The sequence below is a fragment of the Anarhichas minor genome, unplaced genomic scaffold (genome assembly GCF_050575085.1).
Source record: "Anarhichas minor isolate MPS153535 unplaced genomic scaffold, ASM5057508v1 ptg000005l, whole genome shotgun sequence".
In the NCBI taxonomy this organism is placed as follows: Eukaryota; Metazoa; Chordata; class Actinopteri; order Perciformes; family Anarhichadidae; genus Anarhichas; species Anarhichas minor.
The window spans coordinates 1,108,841-1,129,450 of NW_027466451.1; the positions used below are offsets into that span (position 1 = coordinate 1,108,841).

The 20,610-nt window shown below is 43.1% G+C and overlaps 1 protein-coding gene across 1 annotated transcript; it reads left to right on the top strand.

The window, feature by feature from the left end:
* The first annotated feature begins 2,342 nt into the window (after positions 1 to 2,342).
* On the top strand, positions 2,343 to 20,472 carry exoc3l1 (exocyst complex component 3-like 1). The gene is made up of 14 exons (XM_076112531.1): positions 2,343 to 2,554; positions 6,797 to 6,972; positions 7,119 to 7,338; positions 8,291 to 8,503; positions 10,627 to 11,132; positions 11,396 to 11,466; positions 12,473 to 12,590; positions 12,804 to 12,929; positions 14,227 to 14,327; positions 15,663 to 15,779; positions 16,115 to 16,385; positions 17,096 to 17,251; positions 18,563 to 18,696; positions 18,879 to 20,472. The coding sequence occupies exons 1-14, from the start codon at positions 2,512 to 2,514 to the stop codon at positions 19,063 to 19,065; spliced, it is 2,439 nt and encodes an 812-aa protein (XP_075968646.1). The 5' UTR covers positions 2,343 to 2,511; the 3' UTR covers positions 19,066 to 20,472.
* Positions 20,473 to 20,610: the final 138 nt, after the last annotated feature.

Below are 20,610 nucleotides of genomic sequence, written 5' to 3' on the forward strand. Positions count from 1 at the left end.
ATTTCATCCTGCAGGACGGCTGTAAATGCACGTCAGATTGTTGTTAGACACAGCAGATGGAGGATCAGTGTGACGAGACTGGGGACCGGCAGGTCAGCTGGCTTGTTGTCCTTAGAGATGACAACTAAGGACAACAACATCTGACGGGAACACATTCTGCACAACATCCTGGTGCGTCAGCCTCTGCTCTACTCCTGACACGGCTCTGAAGGAACGTGTTCCTGTGTGGCAGAGATGTAAGAGATGATACTGAGGTGGGTGGCCTTGTTATTGTGACTAAAAAAAGGCAGCCACCTTGACCGGAGGAAGGTTAAAGAGTTGTTCAGCACAGGATTTTTGCATCTTACACAATGATGTATCCCATATTCATATTTTGTTTTAGTCTTTCAGGTCATTGTTTCGGTTCCATGGCACGAAACCTTACTGTTTGGATCTGCTCTCTCAGAGTCGTTTCCAGCATCAGCTTCACATAGTGGAGCATTTAGCAGCTAAAGAGCCAGAGTTGATGGAGACCAAAACAAAGATGAACATAGGGTGACTTTTGGACTTATAATGAGGTGGCCAGAAACACAACTTCAAATAGATGCTAATCTGCTCGATGTTTTTCGTGTAAATTCAGCGTATCAACTCTGCACTGAATCCCAGGTGGCCAACATATCAGTCATTCCATATTTAAATTGGTGTCTTCTTAATGTTTTGTCATTGTTCTAGAGATACTGGGACTAAGTCATGGGGAGGGTCCAAAGAAAATAATAAATGTGGGAGGGTCTAAGTCAAACATTCAGTACCTTCCCCACCAAAATATCTTCTGAACAAAATAGTGAAAGAACAATTTGTTTTTCAAATGTAGCTCCCACACACACATTTTAGACTTGCATGAGAGAAATTTGAAGTGCAGCACTGAAAGCTGATGTTCCCTTGGGAAAGCGTGTTTGTGCTGGCTCCAGCTTCGGGCTCACTTGGCACGCTCCTCGCTGCCTTCTGAAGAGGTCCGGGAAGCTTGGAGGCGTAAACAGGCCGGCCGGTTCAGAGGACTTAATAAAACATAATTCCTACCATTGGTAGTAGCTGGCGCCGGTCAAACGGCTGCAGAGGATCAGAGAGGGTCAGTGACACAAGTCTTTCTGTTTCAGTGAACACATCAGTTCAGCATCAACAATAGAGCTCACCTACCTGGTGTTAAGAGAAGGTTAAGGACTCACTAATGAAGTTATGAGAACGAAGTGTGGCTTGAATCCTCTTCTGACACCTGCATATACCTTCTGATGAAAGAACAATAGCCATAGACTCCATTAGTTCTTGGCTCCTTTCTGTCTTTTACACTGGGTTGTAGGCTAATGACTTATGCATTATACATTGTTTCTTCCTGTAACACTGTTTAATTGGCTTCCCTTTACGAGGCAAGACTTTTATGGAACACCATGTCCACCTAACCCCTATCCAGCCCCTTCTGCCACCGTCTATTGTTTTCCTAGTCCCCTCCCCTCAAAATCACTTTCTCATGCTGCTTCTAATGAAAAATCCAAATTACAATTTTTAATTTAATGCTCATGTGATCGTGTTCTTTTTGAGGCTATCAAGACACAATGACCCAAGTTTGACCACAGTTGTACCAATTATACAAAGAAGATGAAACATGTTAATTAGTGAGCTGAAGAGCTGATGGAGACAGATTTTGTTTGTAGGCTGGTTGTTTCCCCTCGTTCTCAGTCTTTGTGCTATAAGAAAACCAAATTCTTGCAGTAACTTCATATTTATCATACGTGGTATTGATCTTCTCGTCTAACATTTAGCAATAAAAGTAAATTTAAGTGTTTCCCAAAATGTCGCACTATTCCTTTAAAACTCAAAAATGTACATAGATGAGCATGCGGTTCATTCTTGAGCTTGACAATTGAAAAGTTTGAAAGAACCCAACCCCTAGGTCCGCCAACTAGCTCTCTCCAGAGCTTTCAACCGCATCACATGGCATTCATGAGAGGGCGGGGTTTTGTTGACCTGCAACCTCAGTGGCTGGTAACATTTCATCCGTAATATATTTCTATTTATTTCGCCTGATGATGATAGCGTGGCTGAAAACTTTGAAATCTCAAAGCTGAGGTAAATATTCTGCTCTATTGATATTTACCATCTTCTCAACTGGCCCCTGAATATAGCACACATCTCCCTATCCCTGCCCCTTTCTTCCCTTGACCTCCCCCCCCTCCCCACCCTCCAGCATTATTCTCTTCCCTCTCCTCGCCCTGCTCCCTCCCTTTCCTGCCGGCCTCTCAGCAAAGGATGTGTGTCTGGGAGAGAGAGAGAGAGAGAGTGTGTGTGTGTGAGGGGGAAGAGGAAAGCAGTCAGTAGAATGGATTTGTGCCCGATCTCCATGCGTCCTTCTTCTTCTCTGTCTCATTTGTGTCCCTCTTCATCCTCCTCTGCCAGCGTTGCACCCTGGGCACCCTCAGTGCCAGCCCTCGGGGAAAAAGAGAGTCATCCGGCGGACAGGCAGCTGAAAACCCAACTCCAATGTCTGCCAGGGATCTGAAGAATGGAGGGGACGAACTAGAAGGTAACTGGAGGCACACACACTCACGCACACACTGTTTGCCAGCTGACAACATTGCTAAAAGGCCGACGCCCACTTCTTCTAAAGTCTCTCGATAGCTAGAGACAAAACAAAGCGGTGAATGGCTGCAGTGTGGCCTGTCTTTGACAGAAATGAATGAACTGTTTCAAATACAAAAATCATTCAAGTATTAAGTTTAGAGTGATGCATCAATTTGTGGGCGGACCCTTTAACATTTGCCAGCCAGTGTCAACCACCCTTAGTGTGATGAAGGTTCCTCCCTGATCACAGGAGCTGTGATCGGGCTGTCAAATCTCGAGTATGTTTATGAAAAAACAAGGCCAAGAATTAACCTTGAATGCTCAAGTAATTTTTAGTACTTTTCTACCTGGAAAAAAATTAAGAAAAATGTTTATTTCATTTGTAAAAAAAAAAAATGAAAATTGCAAAATTTAAAGGGACAGTGTAGGATTTTGCAGAGACAGATTAACAAAAGAATGGTCAAAATTGGTGCAGCAGAAGTCAAAATAACCTGGTATTGGTCAAACTGTCAAACATGGATCCTAAACTTTCCATATTTGAACTCCGTAGCATCTTTTGTGTTCCTGTGACTCGTAAATTGAGATTAACATGTAAACATGTCTGCCGTCAAACCAGCTGTAATTCTCCACCATGTGCCATGATGTCCTGAGGGTTTGTTAGTTTCTATATTTCTACGATTAGTCGACTAATCCTTATTTTTGTTCTGAGACAAGATTTCTGGAGGGCTAACCTCGACCATAGAAATTCTCAGTCAACTAACACAAAAGCACCACTTTAAAGTTGTGTTTACCAGTTGTGTTAATAAGTTCCTTGTAAATTAGTCATAAAAAATGCGTAACCAATGACTAATCGATTAAAAATTCAATGTCATCTGAGGTCATCTAGTCGACCAATTAGTCGACTAGGAAGGGGCCGCCCGAGATTTCTTTGGTCTATTTGACGTTTTCTTTAGATGCTTTTTTCATGCTGAATGACTTATTTCTAGAAAAAGTAGAAGGCACATCTCTGGGAAACACAAAAGTGGTGCTTTTGTGTGATTCTTTGTGGAGAAAATCAGTTTTACAGATCTGTCAATTTAACAACTAATTGAATGAGTGTTAGTCGACTAAGAATTCAATTTCGTCGAGGACAGCCCCTGCTGGTTTCCATAGCAAACTGCCTTTATCACAGCACTATAGTGCGGTAATCAGTGAGTAACTGCTGTGTTTTCCTCTGTGCATCAGCCCCGGCTTACATAACTCATCACTTTCCTGAAAGTGAGCTCTGTGGTTTATTGTTGTGCAGAGTTGCTGATGATGCTGTTTCAGCTCTCAGACTTTAGTGTTGGGGAGGGACAGCAGGGTGTCCCATGACCTTGTCTGAGACAGAGACGGTCCCGTTTGTGGGAATTGAGACGTCCAAACATCTACACACAAACTCATTGAGTGACTGTGTATCATGTACCATGCACTGTGATGCATGCTTAATCTATCTATTTTATCTTATCAACAAAGCTTTCAACCTTAAAGTGACAGAGCAACTGCTCAATGTTGGTGACCTAGCACAGCGCATAACTCACTGATCAGTAAATTATTCAACTAAGACCAATGAGGATGTGTCATTCAAATGGCAGCATTGTCACGTTACTCTTGATTGTGTCTGAGAAACGATATCTTGCTACCAGACCAGCCGGCTGACAACAGAGACTCAGCTTTTTCTGCCATAAAAAGGTCCTCTCCATCACGGTTAGTGGTGCACCGGTTCATAAAACGGTTCGGATCGCATCACGGATCAGTCACGGATTGTCTCAAAAAGAAAAAAGGGAGCAAATCTTTTAGAGATTCCTGATCGTGTTGTTTTGCCGCTGATACTACTTGCAGATCATTGATGATCCATATTGGCAGATACAGATCCCTTTGTTTGATTATAGCAGCTGGTCTACAAGGCTTCAGGCTTTTTCGCCACCATCCCAAACATCATTTCAACCACTCTGAAATCAGTGTAAACCATCACTAATTCTAAATATTCTTTTACTTTGTTATAGTCATTTATAGTGTTTCTTTCATAAAGGCACACAATTCAAATGATTTGGAAATAAAAGATTGCTTAAGATTAAAACACATCTTGTCATGAATAGTTTTATTGATGTATTATAAGCTGTTAAGAGCTGGTGTTAACAGGTTATAGTTCCCTCTCTAAGAGGGAATTTGTTTATGTTGCTGTGAAAACATCTTCAAACAACTGGATTTATTCAAGTTTATCACCAACACTACATATTATTAGACCACTTTACTAGCTCTCCTGTCAATTTCAACACGGATTGGTTATTTACAATGTAACATTAGCATAAATAATCATGAATACCGATGTCCTAATCACATATTTTACTGAACATTGGTGGATAACGATGTCATTAAAACTTTATTTCACACTGTGACGGTCAAGGTAATCTGTGTAATTATTCCGCGGTTCACATGTGTGCCGAATTTTGAGGGGTAATCTGTACGGATCCACTTTACGTTGCAGAGAAATGTTTGACTCGGCCGATATCCCATTCCCTAAACATCAACACTGCTGCTGCTTTAGCATTCGGGAGCTTTAACAAAACCAGGGTGTGCTGTTCTTGAGCTGGTAAATGGGAAACACATTAAATAATGCATTGCATAATCGATGTTGACAGAGAACTGTCCAGCTGGGAGCAAACCTCAGCACACCACTCTGGATTTTATGTCTCTTCTTGGAGGCAGAGCTGCTGTGGAGACAGAAATAATGATATTCAATATTAAATCCAATTCAAGCTTTTCTTTCATGAAGAAAGATGCAAAAGTCTCATTTTCCTTTTCCTCTTGACAATTTAGATCCAAGATGGTTTGCCTCAGAAAATAGTTTGGCTGAGGTAAGCCACCCGGATCCTGAAGTATCTGGTCTCCACAATCAATTTAGATAATAGATGACATCATAACCTTCAGTCACACGTGAAATATCCCCTCCGCTCTCTTTCCCACTGACGTAATCTTTAATTTCATAATAGTGCATGCATCTTTAATGATATTAGCCAGATGGGCTTTGTTTCAGGTGCAGTTGCAGACCTCAGTATTAGGACCAAACCAGCTACTATGTGGTGCTGCTGCAGTACTTTTCTCAAATGTGTCTTCTGTGTGCTTTCTAACAAACCGAAAAGGGCAAATTTAGTGAAAGCTGTGATGATGCAACAGGCCAGTAACCGTACTGAATCAGAATCAGTTAGCTCGAGCTAACTGACATCACCTAAACATCAAGGAAGGAAGTCAAAATACAACTAAGATTTTACGATTTATATTACGGTAATTGTCTTTCACATTTTTCCATGAACACTATATTCATGATCTTAGAAAGTACATGGTAGTGTAATGAATGTGAATGTAAAAGGATTGTATGCTAACTAACTGAAACCAACTAAACATAGCAGAAAATGTTATATTTACATGAAATAAAATCTAGACGTTGGGTCGTTAAAAGAGTACTCCACCGATGTAGCATTGCACTCCCACACAACTGTCTAATGAGACTAATGTTTGTAAAGGTGCTAAATTCTACATTCAGAGCATGTCTGTGATTGAGGTATTGCCTCCACATGGCTGTCAACATGGTGACGGCTAAGCCGGGGGCTAGCAGCTAACAGGGCACACGTAAACAACGGCAACAGCACTGACAGAGCTAGCAGTGTTAAGCAACTTCACTGCCAACAGTTGACTTAGAGATTTAGGTGTGTTATGATGGTAGCGGCTAATGTAGCCTCGGGCCGCCAGCCCCAAGCAGATTTGAGGCTACGGAGGTCTGGTAGGCTCACATGTTTCCAACTCCAGCGCCATTCAACAATCACTCAAGTGACATCACGTGAGGATATTTATCAAATTTTGCATAGCTTGCCCTGGAGCCACAAACTGCTTTATACAAATCAGTACAGCCCAAGACCTTTCAACATACTTGGATGTGTAGAATGGCTGAGTTTCCTTTTAACACAACAAATTGCAGTTATGCCTTCAGAGGTGCTCTATCTCCAAGAAATGCGTCTGAAATTAAATATACAATCTATTTTATTAGTTAGGGTTGTCTCCAGACCGAACATGTACCTTTTGCCGTCTGTTACATGGAAATATTTGAGAACCCCTGGGTGGTGCAGTTACATATATTTTAGAAAAATAACGTTGTTCTTCCCCTGTGCTCTGTCTATCTTTCTTTCAGACGCGGTGCCGGTGGCTAAGGTGTGGCCGGAGGTGGAGAGGGCCGAGTGTTTGGCCCGCGGCGCAGCCCTGAAGTGGGCGTCGTGTGTTTTCTGCCGGCCTGAGCACCTGGAGCGACTGAGCCAATACAGGAAGAGAGAAAGTCAAAGGACTTCCTCCATACACACCAGACTCAAGGTGACATCACAGACACATGAACACATTCTCATTATGAAACAATGTGACCTCAGTTTATTAAATGATCTCGTAAATTGTTGCAGCTGTGCACGTTAGAAGAACTTGTTGTAGTTCTAGTAACCACTGTGCTGCTGCTTTCCTTCCAGTCCATGGTCCAGTCGTACCTGGAGGGGGTGGGCTGGGGTCTGGAGCAGCTCCGGGAGGCCAGGTTCGAGCTGACGGAGGTGTCGCACACTTTGAAGAAAGCAGGGCTGGAGTCCAGTCGGAACGCAGAGGGGGTGAAGTCCCTGGAGAGGCTGAGAGAAGTGTTTGTCAGCCACCATCAGCTCCTCGCTGCTGTCAGCAACCTGCCGCGCCTTTACTCTGGTGAGATGCTGCACAGTCATTCATTCATCATGAATTCAGTGAATGCTTTCAACATAGAACCATAGACTGTATGTAAGAAGTGGACGTAGTCACTGTGACGTCACGCACTGGTTTGCAGACTGCATATTTTGAAGGCATTTTGGCCGCATTTTGGCCGCATTCATTTTGGCCGCATTCAGCATTTTGGCCGTCACCAGGAGTGACATGAGAGGATGGAGCTAAGATCAACCGAACACTCATCAAGACATTTTTAGGCGACCAAAATGTAACAATTAACTTTCATGAAGTGAAAAGACACTGTGAAAGGGTAAAAGTTGTAAGACAAAAACAGACAATTCCCAGACTAGACAACGGCGTGGTAACGACCTGTCAATCACAAGGTAGCCCCGCCCTAAAGCGTACCCCGCTTTATGGTCTACTTGACTCTAAATGGACCATAATTCACTAAATGAACATCATGCTGTATTGAAGAAGACTTGAAACTAGAGATTGAGACCATAAACTCATGTTTACAATGTTTACTGAGGTAATAAATCAAGAGAGAAGTAGAGTCACTTTCTCATAGACTTCTATACAACCAGAGGAGTCGCCCCCTGATGGCCATTAGAGAGAATTCAAGAGTAGGCACTTCAGCATTGTCTTCACTTGTCAGACCCAGAGGTTGCCGCCTGCACAGAACATTCTACTGTGATCCATATTGTACATGGAGTAGATAGAATAGTGGTAATATATTACACATCAGCCCTACAATTAATGCCACTTTTGTGAATCTTGTGTTGTTTATGTTGTTTAATAGTAAAATATTGAATATATATGAAATTATTCTTGCTGGAAAGTTAAACAACTTTAGTCTTTAACATTCCAAAGTAGCAGCAAGAGGTTATTGTAAGTTGTTGACAGTTTGAGAAATGTAAGTGCGCCCTCCTTCCTCCCCTTCCTTGCCCTTTTGCAGTGCGTAGCATGGTGTTGGAGACGGAGCGTCTGGTGGAGTCCCGACGGCTCCTGGAGGCCCACGCCCGTCTGATGGATCTGGAGCACTGGCAGGACGACATCCTCTGGCAGCTCCACGGGGCTGCTGGGACAGCAGGAAGCTCGCTCAGCGCAGAGGACCAGGAGCTAGTGGCCAAATACTTCTCTGGTGTCGGGCAGCTGGTGGACGCCCTGGGTAAGGCCACAGTTTACACAGTGATATCAGTTTCATTAATCTGATTTATTCAAAAGCAAACATACTGTATATGGCAACTATGTTTTATATATGTTTCTATATTTCTGTATAGATATAGAATGTATATGTATCACTGTAAGAGCCATTTTGTTGTTTTGTGTTTTGTACAACCTCCCACCACATGGGGGCGTAGTGCCGGTGTGAATCAGGCCACAGGTAATATAATCAGTGGGGTCATTGGACACAGGTGGTTGCTAATAGGTAGAAGCAAACAGTTTTTGACCGTGCAGATTTAACAAACGCAAATGTTATGATTTATTGGTATGAGAAGAAAATGGATAACTGAAGAGAAAGTGGTGAACTCTGATTATGTGAGGAATAAAATGCCTATATTCGAAACTGGACTTTGTTATTTATGGCACTCGTCAGAACAAGCATTACAGCAACCGTAGTGACTTTTTTATTGGGAAGCAACGGTCACTACAATCACAATCTTCCTACAGAATTTCTTAGGACTAAGGCTCTGTTTATTCTTTGGTTTAGACTTTCCCTTTTTCAAATCTGAATTTTGCTCATTTTAGACTATAATTTATTACAGCCTAGTTCATATACGGCCTTTGTGATAAGATGCTATTCAATGTATAGGACAAGTTTGTCTAATTTGGATAAATATATACAAAGTATTTTTTTATTTCTTTAAATGAAGGTATCGAAAAAAGTGTCTGGTTCTCAGATATTGGATTAATACTGGTACTAGAATACTATACCTGGTCCTACTGAGGACAAAACAGAGAATATCCGCTGAAAAGATGTTGTTGCTTAGTCATTGTGAAGATTTGCTCATGTACATTGCATATAACAGTTCATCGGTTTCTCAGCTTTGAGAGAACATTAAACCTCATGCAAGAACATTTTGGTATTTTTATTTTAACTGACGATGGCTCGTATGAGTGAGCCACGTCAAACGGATAAGATGTGTAAATGACCAGCCTAAACATGCAAACAAACTAAAACGTCTCGCCACCGCAAGGCCATCGATTACTGCAACAAGAGGGGCTCAAATAATATAAGATGTTCATAATGATATTGTAGTGTTATACAATTCAAATGAATGGTGATATTGTTTGGCTATATGAATCATTTAGAATTATATTGGGCTATAATTTGATTACCAGAATGAAACATAATAATATAAACCTAACTATGAAGTGTAATTGATATAGGGTTATCAAACTCAAAATTGCTTCCAAGTAATGAAATATACAACCCATTAGTGAAAGAGTTTGGCTTGGATCAAAGCGGACTGATTGTTCGTGACTCCTACGACAGGTCTGGACCAATCATAAACTGTGTCGTATTCATACAAGCCACTTAAGAACCAATCAGTTCGTAGGAGTGCTTCTTGCACGAGGCCCATTGTTCCTTGATGCTTCTCTGATGTTGCTTTTATCTAAATATGGCTACATCATATATTATAATATAGATGTTTGTTCAGTCTTGTCATTCAAATCTAAATCATGAGATCAAATTTAGACAGATCACCTGCAAAGATATGGGGAGTTCAGCTAGTTTAGGGAAAAGTTAAAGCAAATTTTCTTTTGTCTTTCTTTCTTTTTGGCCACTTGGGGACAGCGGAACAAGCTCATAACACACCACTGCCATAGTTTCACCTTTATTAAGTTGTTAGCAAACATGTTGGCAAAAAGGTTTGCTGTTTGCACACCCAGTGGACTCGTAGTGACATTAGCATGAGTCATCTTGCTGGCCGTTCACCAGCCCCAGCTACAGTAGTTGCTCACATCGTCTGTCTGCTGATTAGTTCTGGGCAGCTAACCTAAAGTCAGAACCTTTTGTGAGAAAAAAACATTATTTTGCTAAAGAGCGAACCTCAATTGCAGCTGCAGTTAGCAGCTGTTTGGGGGGCATGGAATCCAAAACAATGAGCTAAAAATCTCTACAGAGTTGAGAGGACCCGCATTTTGGTGATAATTATAGGTCGCAGCACTCGGTCGTGCACCTCTGAATTTTTGTAACAGACGTGACTGTCACAAATGGCACTGTTAACACTATTAAATTATCCGTGCCAGGCTGCGTTGTTTCAGTCATGCCCCCTGTCACTGCAGGTAAGGAGCTGTGGGCGGTGGTGAGCAGCGCTCTGGCTCTGGCCCGACAGAACCCCACGCCGTTCGTATCAGCAGTGAGGATCGTGGAGCGGGAGGAGGCCCTGGACCGAGCTCTACTGGAGGAACGAGGGGGGACCAGAGGCACCAGCAGGCCCCTGCCCCCGGGACGACCTCGCTGCTGGAGAGCATGCTTCTTCCAGGTCATGCACCAGCTGATCCAAACTTTTTTTTTTTACCAAGTTCTCTTTTTTTACATGCCTAACTGTATGTTACCTTTCTTTTGTCAGGTACTAGAGGAGGCGGTCTCAGCGCGGTTTCGCAGCGTTTCCTACCTGCACACGCGCGGCCCGGGTCTAGCAGGCCACCTCTCTGCTCTCCAGCACGGCATCATAGCTGATCTGGCCACCGTGCGCCACCTGCTGGAGCACTGCGTCCCGCCGCACTACCGGCTGACGGGGGCCTACCTGAGGGCTAGCCACCGCTGTTTACACGCTCACCTGGCACAGGTCAGTGATGAGAGAGTCTCAGAACAGTAACTAAAAGGGACTATTGTTGTTGTTACCCACGATCATAGTTTACATGTATTATAATAGGAACCATGAGACTTAAACATGGTCTTTAATGGATTGTCCCAAATCTATTTTTAATTAATATATTAGTTTTCTCTATGGCAATCACCAACTGGAGTTTTTTGGTTTATCCTCATTTTCATCAACTATTTTTAAAACTGGTGCCCACCTCATGATACACATTGATACTTGTGGCCTAGGTTAGCAGCTGGGACCTGGAGAGTGGTGAAATCTTTGCTGTGCTCAACTGGGTGCTACACATCTACAACAGGTGAGATTCATGACCTGCACAGACTCTATTTAAGTATTTGTCTTTCCCTCTGTGTGTGGGTTTGTTGCGGTTTGTGTAATGTTTTGCTCAATTTAAATCAGAATCAGCTTTATTGGCCATTTATGCGTACGCATACAAGGAATTTGACTCAGATTTTGACGTTGCTCTCAACGTACAAACATAGAATATACAAATAAACAAGAAAAATATAAAAACAAGGACATTAAAGACAAAGTAGAACAGAGGTAAGCATAAACATTTACACATTTAACTACTATGTACAATATAAATATATATACATGAACATAAAGAACAATAACAATGGATTTGAGATATTAGTGCAGAATGGTGGTAATAGTGCAAATGGAGGTGCAGTATGTCTGATTAATTGTTCATGAGCGTGACAGCCAGTGGAAAGAAGCTGTTCCTGTGTCTGGTGGTTTTGGCGTACGGTGCTCTGTAGCTCCTACCAGAGGGGAGGAGTTGGAACAGCTTGTGTCCAGGGTGTGAAGGGTCTGCAGTGATCTTTCCTGCCCGTTTCCTGACTCTGGAGGTGTACAAGTCCAGGATGGAGGGCAGGCTGGAACCAATGATTCTGTCTGCAGACCTGACAATCCGTTGTAGTCTGTTTCTGTCCTGTTTGGTGGCCGATCCAAACCAGACAGTTATGGAAGAACAGAGAACAGACTGGATGATGGTGGAGTAAAACAGAATCAGCAGCTCCTGGGGCAGGTTGAACTTCCTGAGCTTAACTTTAATACCTCATACTTGGTAGTTCACTGCTACTTGATAGCCATCTTTGGCGTTCCCCTTATACCAGCCAGTCTCACTGAGAAATATTGTGATGCTGTTGCCTTTGCCTCGCTCATAGACCGTAGACATATTCTGTTACAGTGGAAAAGCCCAAATCCATCTACTACCTCCCGGCTAAATGATTTAAAAATATATATATGGAGAAAACATTTTTTTTTTTAAAGCTCAGATTGTGATGATGATGTTTTGGCAGCCCAGACATGATGGGTCATCCAGAGCTGGTGACCGAGATGGAGAAAGTGGAACTAGGGCCTCTCATCTCCACCGAGGGACTGGAGCAGCTGCAGAACAAATACGTGCAGAGTGTTCGGGTGAGTCCACCGTCTGGAAGTACGTACGACTACACATGTTGTGTTGGACCGCCATCATATCACATTTTCCAACAATTTGATGGATATTATCTATTTACAAAAATGGTGATATTGAAATTGAAAGTAGCTAGGAACCATGTTAAAGTGCTAGGAACTGTAGTGGAACTACCTGTGTTATACTGATTCAGTGTGTTCATGTTGTTGCTGTTCTAGAAGTGTGTATCAGAGTGGATGCACAAAGCCCTACAAGTGGAGTTGCAAGACTGGCAGAGAGACCAGGAACCAGATACAGACCATGAAGGTTTCTACCAGACCAGCTTGCCCACTATCATCACACAGGTAAACACACCAACACACACACCAACCATACATTTCTTTAATAAAACGCTGAACCTCGTCAATCTCTTTTGACATCTAGTAGGAAGAATGCATCTGATCTCTTCCTTCATAAGTCTGATTCATCTCACATGCAACTGGACCATTGGACATTCTTATCCTGGTTCTAGAGCTGCTGGACCAGCTTTTTACCCTCTCCCAGATAAACTGGAGGGTTGTGGAATGCAACTCAATTGTGCAAAGTATCTCAACATCCAGACAAGGTGTGAAGAGTGTCCAGTTTGGTGATGGTGATTGCTGATGATATTGTCACAGTTCCAACGCCTCCTGGAAACAACCTGGAAACCTGTTAATCCAAAAACAAATGTTTCTATTAGCTGAGTACTAGGCTATCAGAGCTCCCCAAAACAGATCACACTGCCATATGAATTTATAAGTTATGTTCAGGCTCATATTAACACTCAAATGGTAGTATTGGTTAGTATGGTCATGTTGTGGAAATGCTGTGAACAACTCATGTGCAGGTTGGATGACATTACATAACGCTGCTTTCTTCCCAACTTGTTTTAAATGGTTTAATAATGTCAAAATTGGTTAGCAAGTTCGGTTCTGTTGCTAAAGGTGACACGCAGGCTAGCTTGTTTTGCCTGCAACGTTTGTAAGGTTTGTGATTAACGGTGGCTTGGAGCAATGGTTTCAAATGTGTGTCGAGGGAATTGGATAGTACTGAATTGAAACCCAGGGTCAAAAGATTCAATGGGAGCACAAAACACCGGCTAACGGTACTTTTTTAAAACTTTGCTGACATTGCATTGTTGAAGTAAAATGGACCATTGCATGACATGCAATGTCTCGTTAAAGACTCTATTTAATATTACTCGTTAAGGGGCTGATGAATGTATGTACGTATGAGTGATGAACTGATAAAGAGTCCGTGACAGTTAATAATCCTAGCGAACTCGTCTCTAACTTTGAATACATTTGTCATAATTTCTAATCATGTAAGAGATGATTTCATGGAGAAGTTATAGCCACAGACTGCACGTCGTTTAAATCAGAACCCCTATTGACCTTTTGGCTGTATTAGAACATGACCTCCAGTTTGTACTTAAAATGCTTTGTCGACGTCTTTGGCCTCTAGCTCTGGGTCGTGACGAAAAGAGTGAACTTTGTATTCTTCTGTTTTTAAACCTAGCAAGCAATTGACCTACCTTTCAGCATCATAGCATCACATTACCCGCAGCAACAGCATCATATTATATCATGTGTTTGGTGGATCTGCTTTATGGAACCATGGCAGATGCTGGAGGAGAACGCCCGGGTGGCTCGGATGATCGGAGAGTCCCTGCGAGATCAGACGTTACAGATGGGCCTGTATGAGATGGAGAACCTCCTAAACAGGTGTGCATTGATGCAGGTTGCGCTTGAGGCTGCCTGTCAGCCTTTTTTTCCCAGTATACAACAGCAAGGGGAAAGCCTTCACTTTCACTGGTTGATTTTCATTGTTGATGATTACATTACATTACATTACATTACAGTACAGTCATTTAGCAGATGCTTTTATCCAAAGCGACTTACAATTCAGATTCTATCATTCATATACCGTAGGCACAGCTACGGGAGTAATTTTGGGGTTAAGTGTCTTGCTCGATATGCGCCGAAGCCGGGGATCGAACAGCCGATCCTCTGATTGAAGGACGGCCCTGCTTTCCACTTAGCCACAGTTGCCCTGATCAGCTTCTTTGACTTTATGACTTTTAGTTAAAACTCAATTCCTAACGGCTGGCTCAGTAACTGTTATCTATCCGACTCGTGGTGAGACACCACAGGATCTCACTATTAGGAACTCCGTAACGAACACCCACAGAACACAAGAAAGATTGGATTTTCGTTCAGTCCACGCAGGTTTATTTGCATCACACAGAGTACAAGTAAACCGAGTTGTCCCGGAATCAACTAACTTCACAATAGCAATGTACATCACTTCATACCTTCATTCTGCTCTAGGTTTGGGTAACTTTGATTAATTACAGTCTATTTCCCCACTCGTCTTCCTCTGATTTAGCGTCAGTAGCAGCAGGTCACCGTGACCGGCTCCTGTTTCCCATCCGTTAGAAAACCTGCATTACTTGAGCATCTGCTTCACCCCCCCCTCTATCTTTACCCAGGCTCCTAGGCCTCTATGCTTACCCACCTACTCTCAAGGGAACAACAAAGTGTCTGGGACAGAGAGTCAGTCGACAAGCAAATCCACCTGAGATGAGCTTGGTTGAGTTGTGCATGTTTACGTGCGGCAAAACCTAGGCTCCCTGGCCCTTCTTAATCCCTTGGCCGTCATAAATTACAGCCCTCTGCGTGCTTTTTTTCCTGATTTCCCTTATACCCGTCATCAGTGGACGCTTCACTAATTGTAGTCTGACAGTCCCCTTTCTCTCACCCCCTGACAGAGCATCGTGTTTCCCATACACACAATTGTGAATTAGTTTTTTCAAAGATTGAACTTTGCTTTACCTGCGTATCAAAAGGTTACAAGGTTGAGGCGGCCAAAAGAGCACAGACACCCTGCCTCAGTGATGTGAATATCATATGAAAATGATACAGGCCAATATCACAGTATGAATGTGAATATACATTTCAAAATTATGGATATGATTTTACACAAATATATTTCCAGACACACACATACATTTTTCTCCCACACACCCTTTCATTCACCTCCATTCCTTCACGTCACAGGTTTCGAGAAGCTCTGGTGGAATTTGGGAAAGAGCATCGCAGGGATCTGAGCAACAACAAAAACAAGTTCTACTTCCACTATCTGCTGGCATCCATCAGCAACTGCATCATCCTCAAGTGAGACAATGGCAGCTTTCAAAGCTTTATTACACAAATGTTTGGACTCATTTTGGACACACATAATGGATTACTAGATTCACTTTGTTTCCATGCTCTGGGAGAGGTACTTCATACTGTAAATAAGGATCAGTTTCTTGAGGTCAGCAAAAATGATCACGGTCATGTCCATATATTGTACGATAAGTAGATAATGTAAAAATAATGGAGGCCTGATCAAGGCAGTGCTGTCTATGTAGTGGTCCTCCCATCACAGCACATTACAAGAATTGACAAAATATAACAACAAATACAGGCCTGAATCAAATCCACGTTGTCCTTTGTTTTCGATACAGAAAATCCACAGAGAGTCTGCAGAAGCAGCAGTCGTCCCGCTCGGCGGGACAGTTCTCTCGGACTCCTCCAAACCCCCTGGCAGCGCTGGACCGGGCAGTGAGACGGGCGTGTTGCCTGGTGATGGATCAGCTCCTGCTGGACCTCCAGCCCTTCCTCCCGGGCCTGCTGACCCGATCCTGGCTGGTCCAGGGAGACCCCACCCCCAAACTCTGCCGCGTCCTCGAGCGCCACCTGGAGATGCACGGCCGCGTTCGACCACCCTGCAGACAGGTCACCGCTTGGCTCTGAATCTGTCTGCACTGTGTAGATGCTATTTCAGTTGCACAGACGTTTCTCAGCAGTAGAGCTGTTTTTGACAATATATTGTCCAAAGGTTCTTCTGTGGTTGCAGCTGAAGAACCTTCTTGTTACCCCAAATACTTTCTCCATGTGTGTTAATGTACATTATGGTATAAGATCATTTATTTCTTGAATACCTCAAAAAAACAAATGTGCCCACTGCAGTCCAAATGTATGAATATTTATCAAACCAGGAATTCATCATATGACTACGTAAATCATAAACTCAAAACTTTTGCCCATTTATGCTTTTGGCCCAGTGTCAGCTGAAATCATCATTCAAACCAATAGCTATTGAATATTCTACCTTGTGATTGACAGGTCGTTGCCAGAGCCGTATACGGTGTTTCTACCACGGTGCCACTGATCACTTCCGTTCACTGGTTGCAAAAATCCAAGATGGCGACGAGCAAAATTACAAACTAGAGGCTTCAAAACCGAAGTGCACAAACTAATGCGTGAAAGTCACGACGACTATGTCGGCCTCTTATCTATGATCCAAGGATATATATTTCCAAAATACTTATTGCAACATAATGTTTTGTAGCCCGACATCTTGATTGGAGCTGCTTCACTCTGCTTACAGGAGACATGTCCTTGTCATTGCTCTGAACCTTGTGCCATGTGTGCTCAACATGCAGCGTCTGCAGGAGGAGGCCCAGTGGCTGACGGTGGTGGAGTACGTCAGGGCTCTGATGCAGAAGAGGCTGGTGTGTCGCTGCGCCGAGGAGAGGAGGCAGCTCGCGCAGCAGATGGTTCAGGACGACCAGCAGTTCAGAGAAATCCTCCACGGCCTGGTGAGGAGGAGCCGACTCTTTCTGTCACGATTCAAAAACAGTTTGCATTATCACGGTGTTAGACAGCTTTTGTAGAAGTAATGAATACTACAGTGGTTGTCTGTGAGGGAAGCCTAAATGGAAAAATGCTGACTAGATTACACTTTAACATGTGCTACTGTAGAATCAGTGTTAAAGAAGTCGACATAAAAAAAGTCTATAGAGACTATGGTTTTAAAGCCTTAAGTTCAGCAGTTTGGCCGTCGCCCATCTTGTTTTTTTAAAACCAGAAGTGGTTGGAGAGGGAGTGGAGCTAAGTACAACCAAACGCTGACATTTTAGACGACCAAAAATGTGACATTAACTTTCAGGCAGTAAAAACACACTGTGAAAGGGTTAAAGTTCTAAGACGATAACATGGACGACTGCCAGACCAGACAAAGCGCCGTGGTAGCGACCTGTCAATCACAAGGTAGCTCTGCCCATAAAGTATACCCTCAGTGTGCCACACACCCTGTGTTCCCCCCTTCCTAACCCTAGATCCAGTGTTACGCTGAAGTCTTAGGATTTCATGGATGCAAGTCAAGGCAGCTAGGGTGCACACGTATTTGCACACACATCACCAAGGCTGATGGCTGTAATAAATAAATCCATTAATACAAAGTTTACGCAACACAACGATGCCCTGCAACAGAATCCACACTGCACCCTCTGCTTCTTCTCGTTACTGTGCTGGTACCCAAGAAGAGGAGACACGGTGTCCTGCTTTAATCTAGGTTCCTGCTAAAAGCACTGGATTGAATTTGAAGCTTCGCGCAACCTCTGACTGACTTTGTCATTCACGGTGGAACATGGCTCTCTTATTTGTGAATAAATGTTTAGCAATTTGAACAATGAATACTTCTGGACATTATTATGCTTTTAAAAGACAATTTTATTGACAATTACAAGAGACAAATATTTCTTTTATGATTTTGGATACTCTCCGACATGTTCCTGTTGAGGCTTTCTCCCCGAGACCCCCCCCCCCCCCCCCCCGTATTTTACACACTGCACACCCTGCTTTATGGTCTATTTGACTCTAAATGCACCATAATTTACTAAATAAATATCATGCTGTATTGGAGAAGACTTGAAACCAGAGATTGAGACCATAAACTCATGTTTACAATGTTTACTGAGGGAATAATTCAAGAGAGAAGTAGTCATTTTCTCATAGACTTCTATACAATCAGGAGTCGCCCCCTGATGGACATTAGAGAGAATGCAGCTTTAAGACAGGTTGCTGCTTGGGCCCATATAAATCAAACTCATATATGTACCTGTCTGCAGGAGGGTGAAGGCTCAGTACCTGAAGTGAATCCTTTGTCCTTACTACCCGTCCTCGCTGACTTCATCCGACTGAAAGACCCCGTCATGCTCACTCTGGAAGTTTCTGGACTCGCAGCCAAGTACCCCGACATCAGGTAATCTGACCTCACCTGCTTTTCAGTCCTCCATGCTAATAGTAAAAATGATTTAATATTAATGGTGTTCAGTCAAAAGGGTTATTTTGAAAAACCAACATTATTATCTACCATTTTAAAAACATGAAACATTTTTGTAATATTGTGCTCTTTATGACCATGTTTTTTTTCTTTCCCCTCAGTGAAGAGCATGTGTCTGTCCTGCTGGATATCCGTGGGGATGTCTCCAGGGACATCAGAGGGGCTGTGCTGGACTTGCTGGAGCAGAGCGCCCCCCCTCTGCCTGCGGGATACCGGCCCATCTTCACTGACATCCTGGTCCCCCCCCCCACCATGGCCTTCTGTCTGCCCACCACCAAGTGTGCGTGATGGCGACTGAAACTGCAGCTTACACGCATCAATCATACTGGGAGCCGCCCAGTGTCACCGTCTTCTTTTGTGTCCCAGTGAAGTAGATTAAGGTTTCGTGGCCTTTGCTTGTGTAACTTGGCCCGTCAGGGTAAGCAGTCATCGGAAACCGTTTGGAAAAGGGACGGCACTTTGAGAAAATACTTGCCAGGTGATTGGATCGAACCATCAGTCAATCAAACACTTGCCGAAGCCCATCAGGATAAGAATGAAACATGTTTTCAATGCCGTTCTCTGCTCTTCTTTCAATGAGGAGAAACTCTCAAGTTCCGAACTTATCCAGGAGCCGCCATCGTCGTTTAGAACGAACAGTGGCCTCTGCCTATCGTCACATACACTTAAGCCACGCCCCCTAGCTGCAGTAGCTCCTCGAGCAAGGCCAATTGCTTCAGTCACTGGCTTACCGGACACAAACGCATTTCTTGAAGCCTTACGGGAGGGATTTTTCTTGTGGTACGTGATCCCACCAGTTGTCGCGTGACCACGATAATCCAGCTGCCGTGCAAGGTTAGCATCCATGAGCCACTATAGCTCGATTAGGTTGCAAGGTAAAACGATATCTTTGTCACAACTTGTTCTCATGTGTCTCAGCGACCATTGACAGTACTTTCTACTGAGCAAATGCTTTGAACGCCGTCAGCAAAAATTCCTTTTTCACCTTCGCTGTGTTTGGGCGACAGCAGACATTTTAGAGGCCGATACTTTAAAACTTCGGCTCACAAAACCTAATGGTAAATGGACTACTTGTATATCGCTTTTCTAGTCTTTCCGACCACTTAAAGCGCTTTCACACTACTTGTCATCATTCACCCATTCATACACTGATGGCAGGGGCTAAGTGACACCTGCCTATCACATTCATACACCATAGGCACAGCTACGGGAGCAATTCTTGCAAATCCATCTGCATGGCTATATGTTGCTGCTGAAACGTTTTTCTGACTCGGGTCCACCAACACGTTAAGTTACATCCATCATGTAACACAATAGCACCTATTGGAGATATTTAATTAGGAACTTGTGACACCTTTCTGACTCCTGACCAATAAAAAAACCACTGACAGACATAGAAGTGCAAAATCCTCCTGCAGCCTGTGAGATATTCAGGGTCTGCTTTTAGATCTCTCTGAATGTATTCAACTGTGAAGCCTGGTTTTCAGTGAGGGCTCCTGGACTGTACACCATCCCACCTGAAAAACTTAGGCTGCTAATTCATTTCTTTAATTACCTTTCAAATCTATTATTCATGAACTTGTTTTTTTATTTTGTCTAATTTTAACTTGTATTGCTGTTCATATTGGGTATTTTAACCAGTATTTATTGTATTTATGTATTATTGTTCTGCTGTTATCTTTTGTTCTGGTTCAATGCCAGCCTCTAAAGCACATTGTAAACACATGTTTAAATAAATGCTTTGTCAAGCAAACTTAATTTTTCACCTACTGCTTGGATTAGTTAATTTTTACTAATAGTGCCCAGTACATATTGTGATGACCCCTCCCTTCC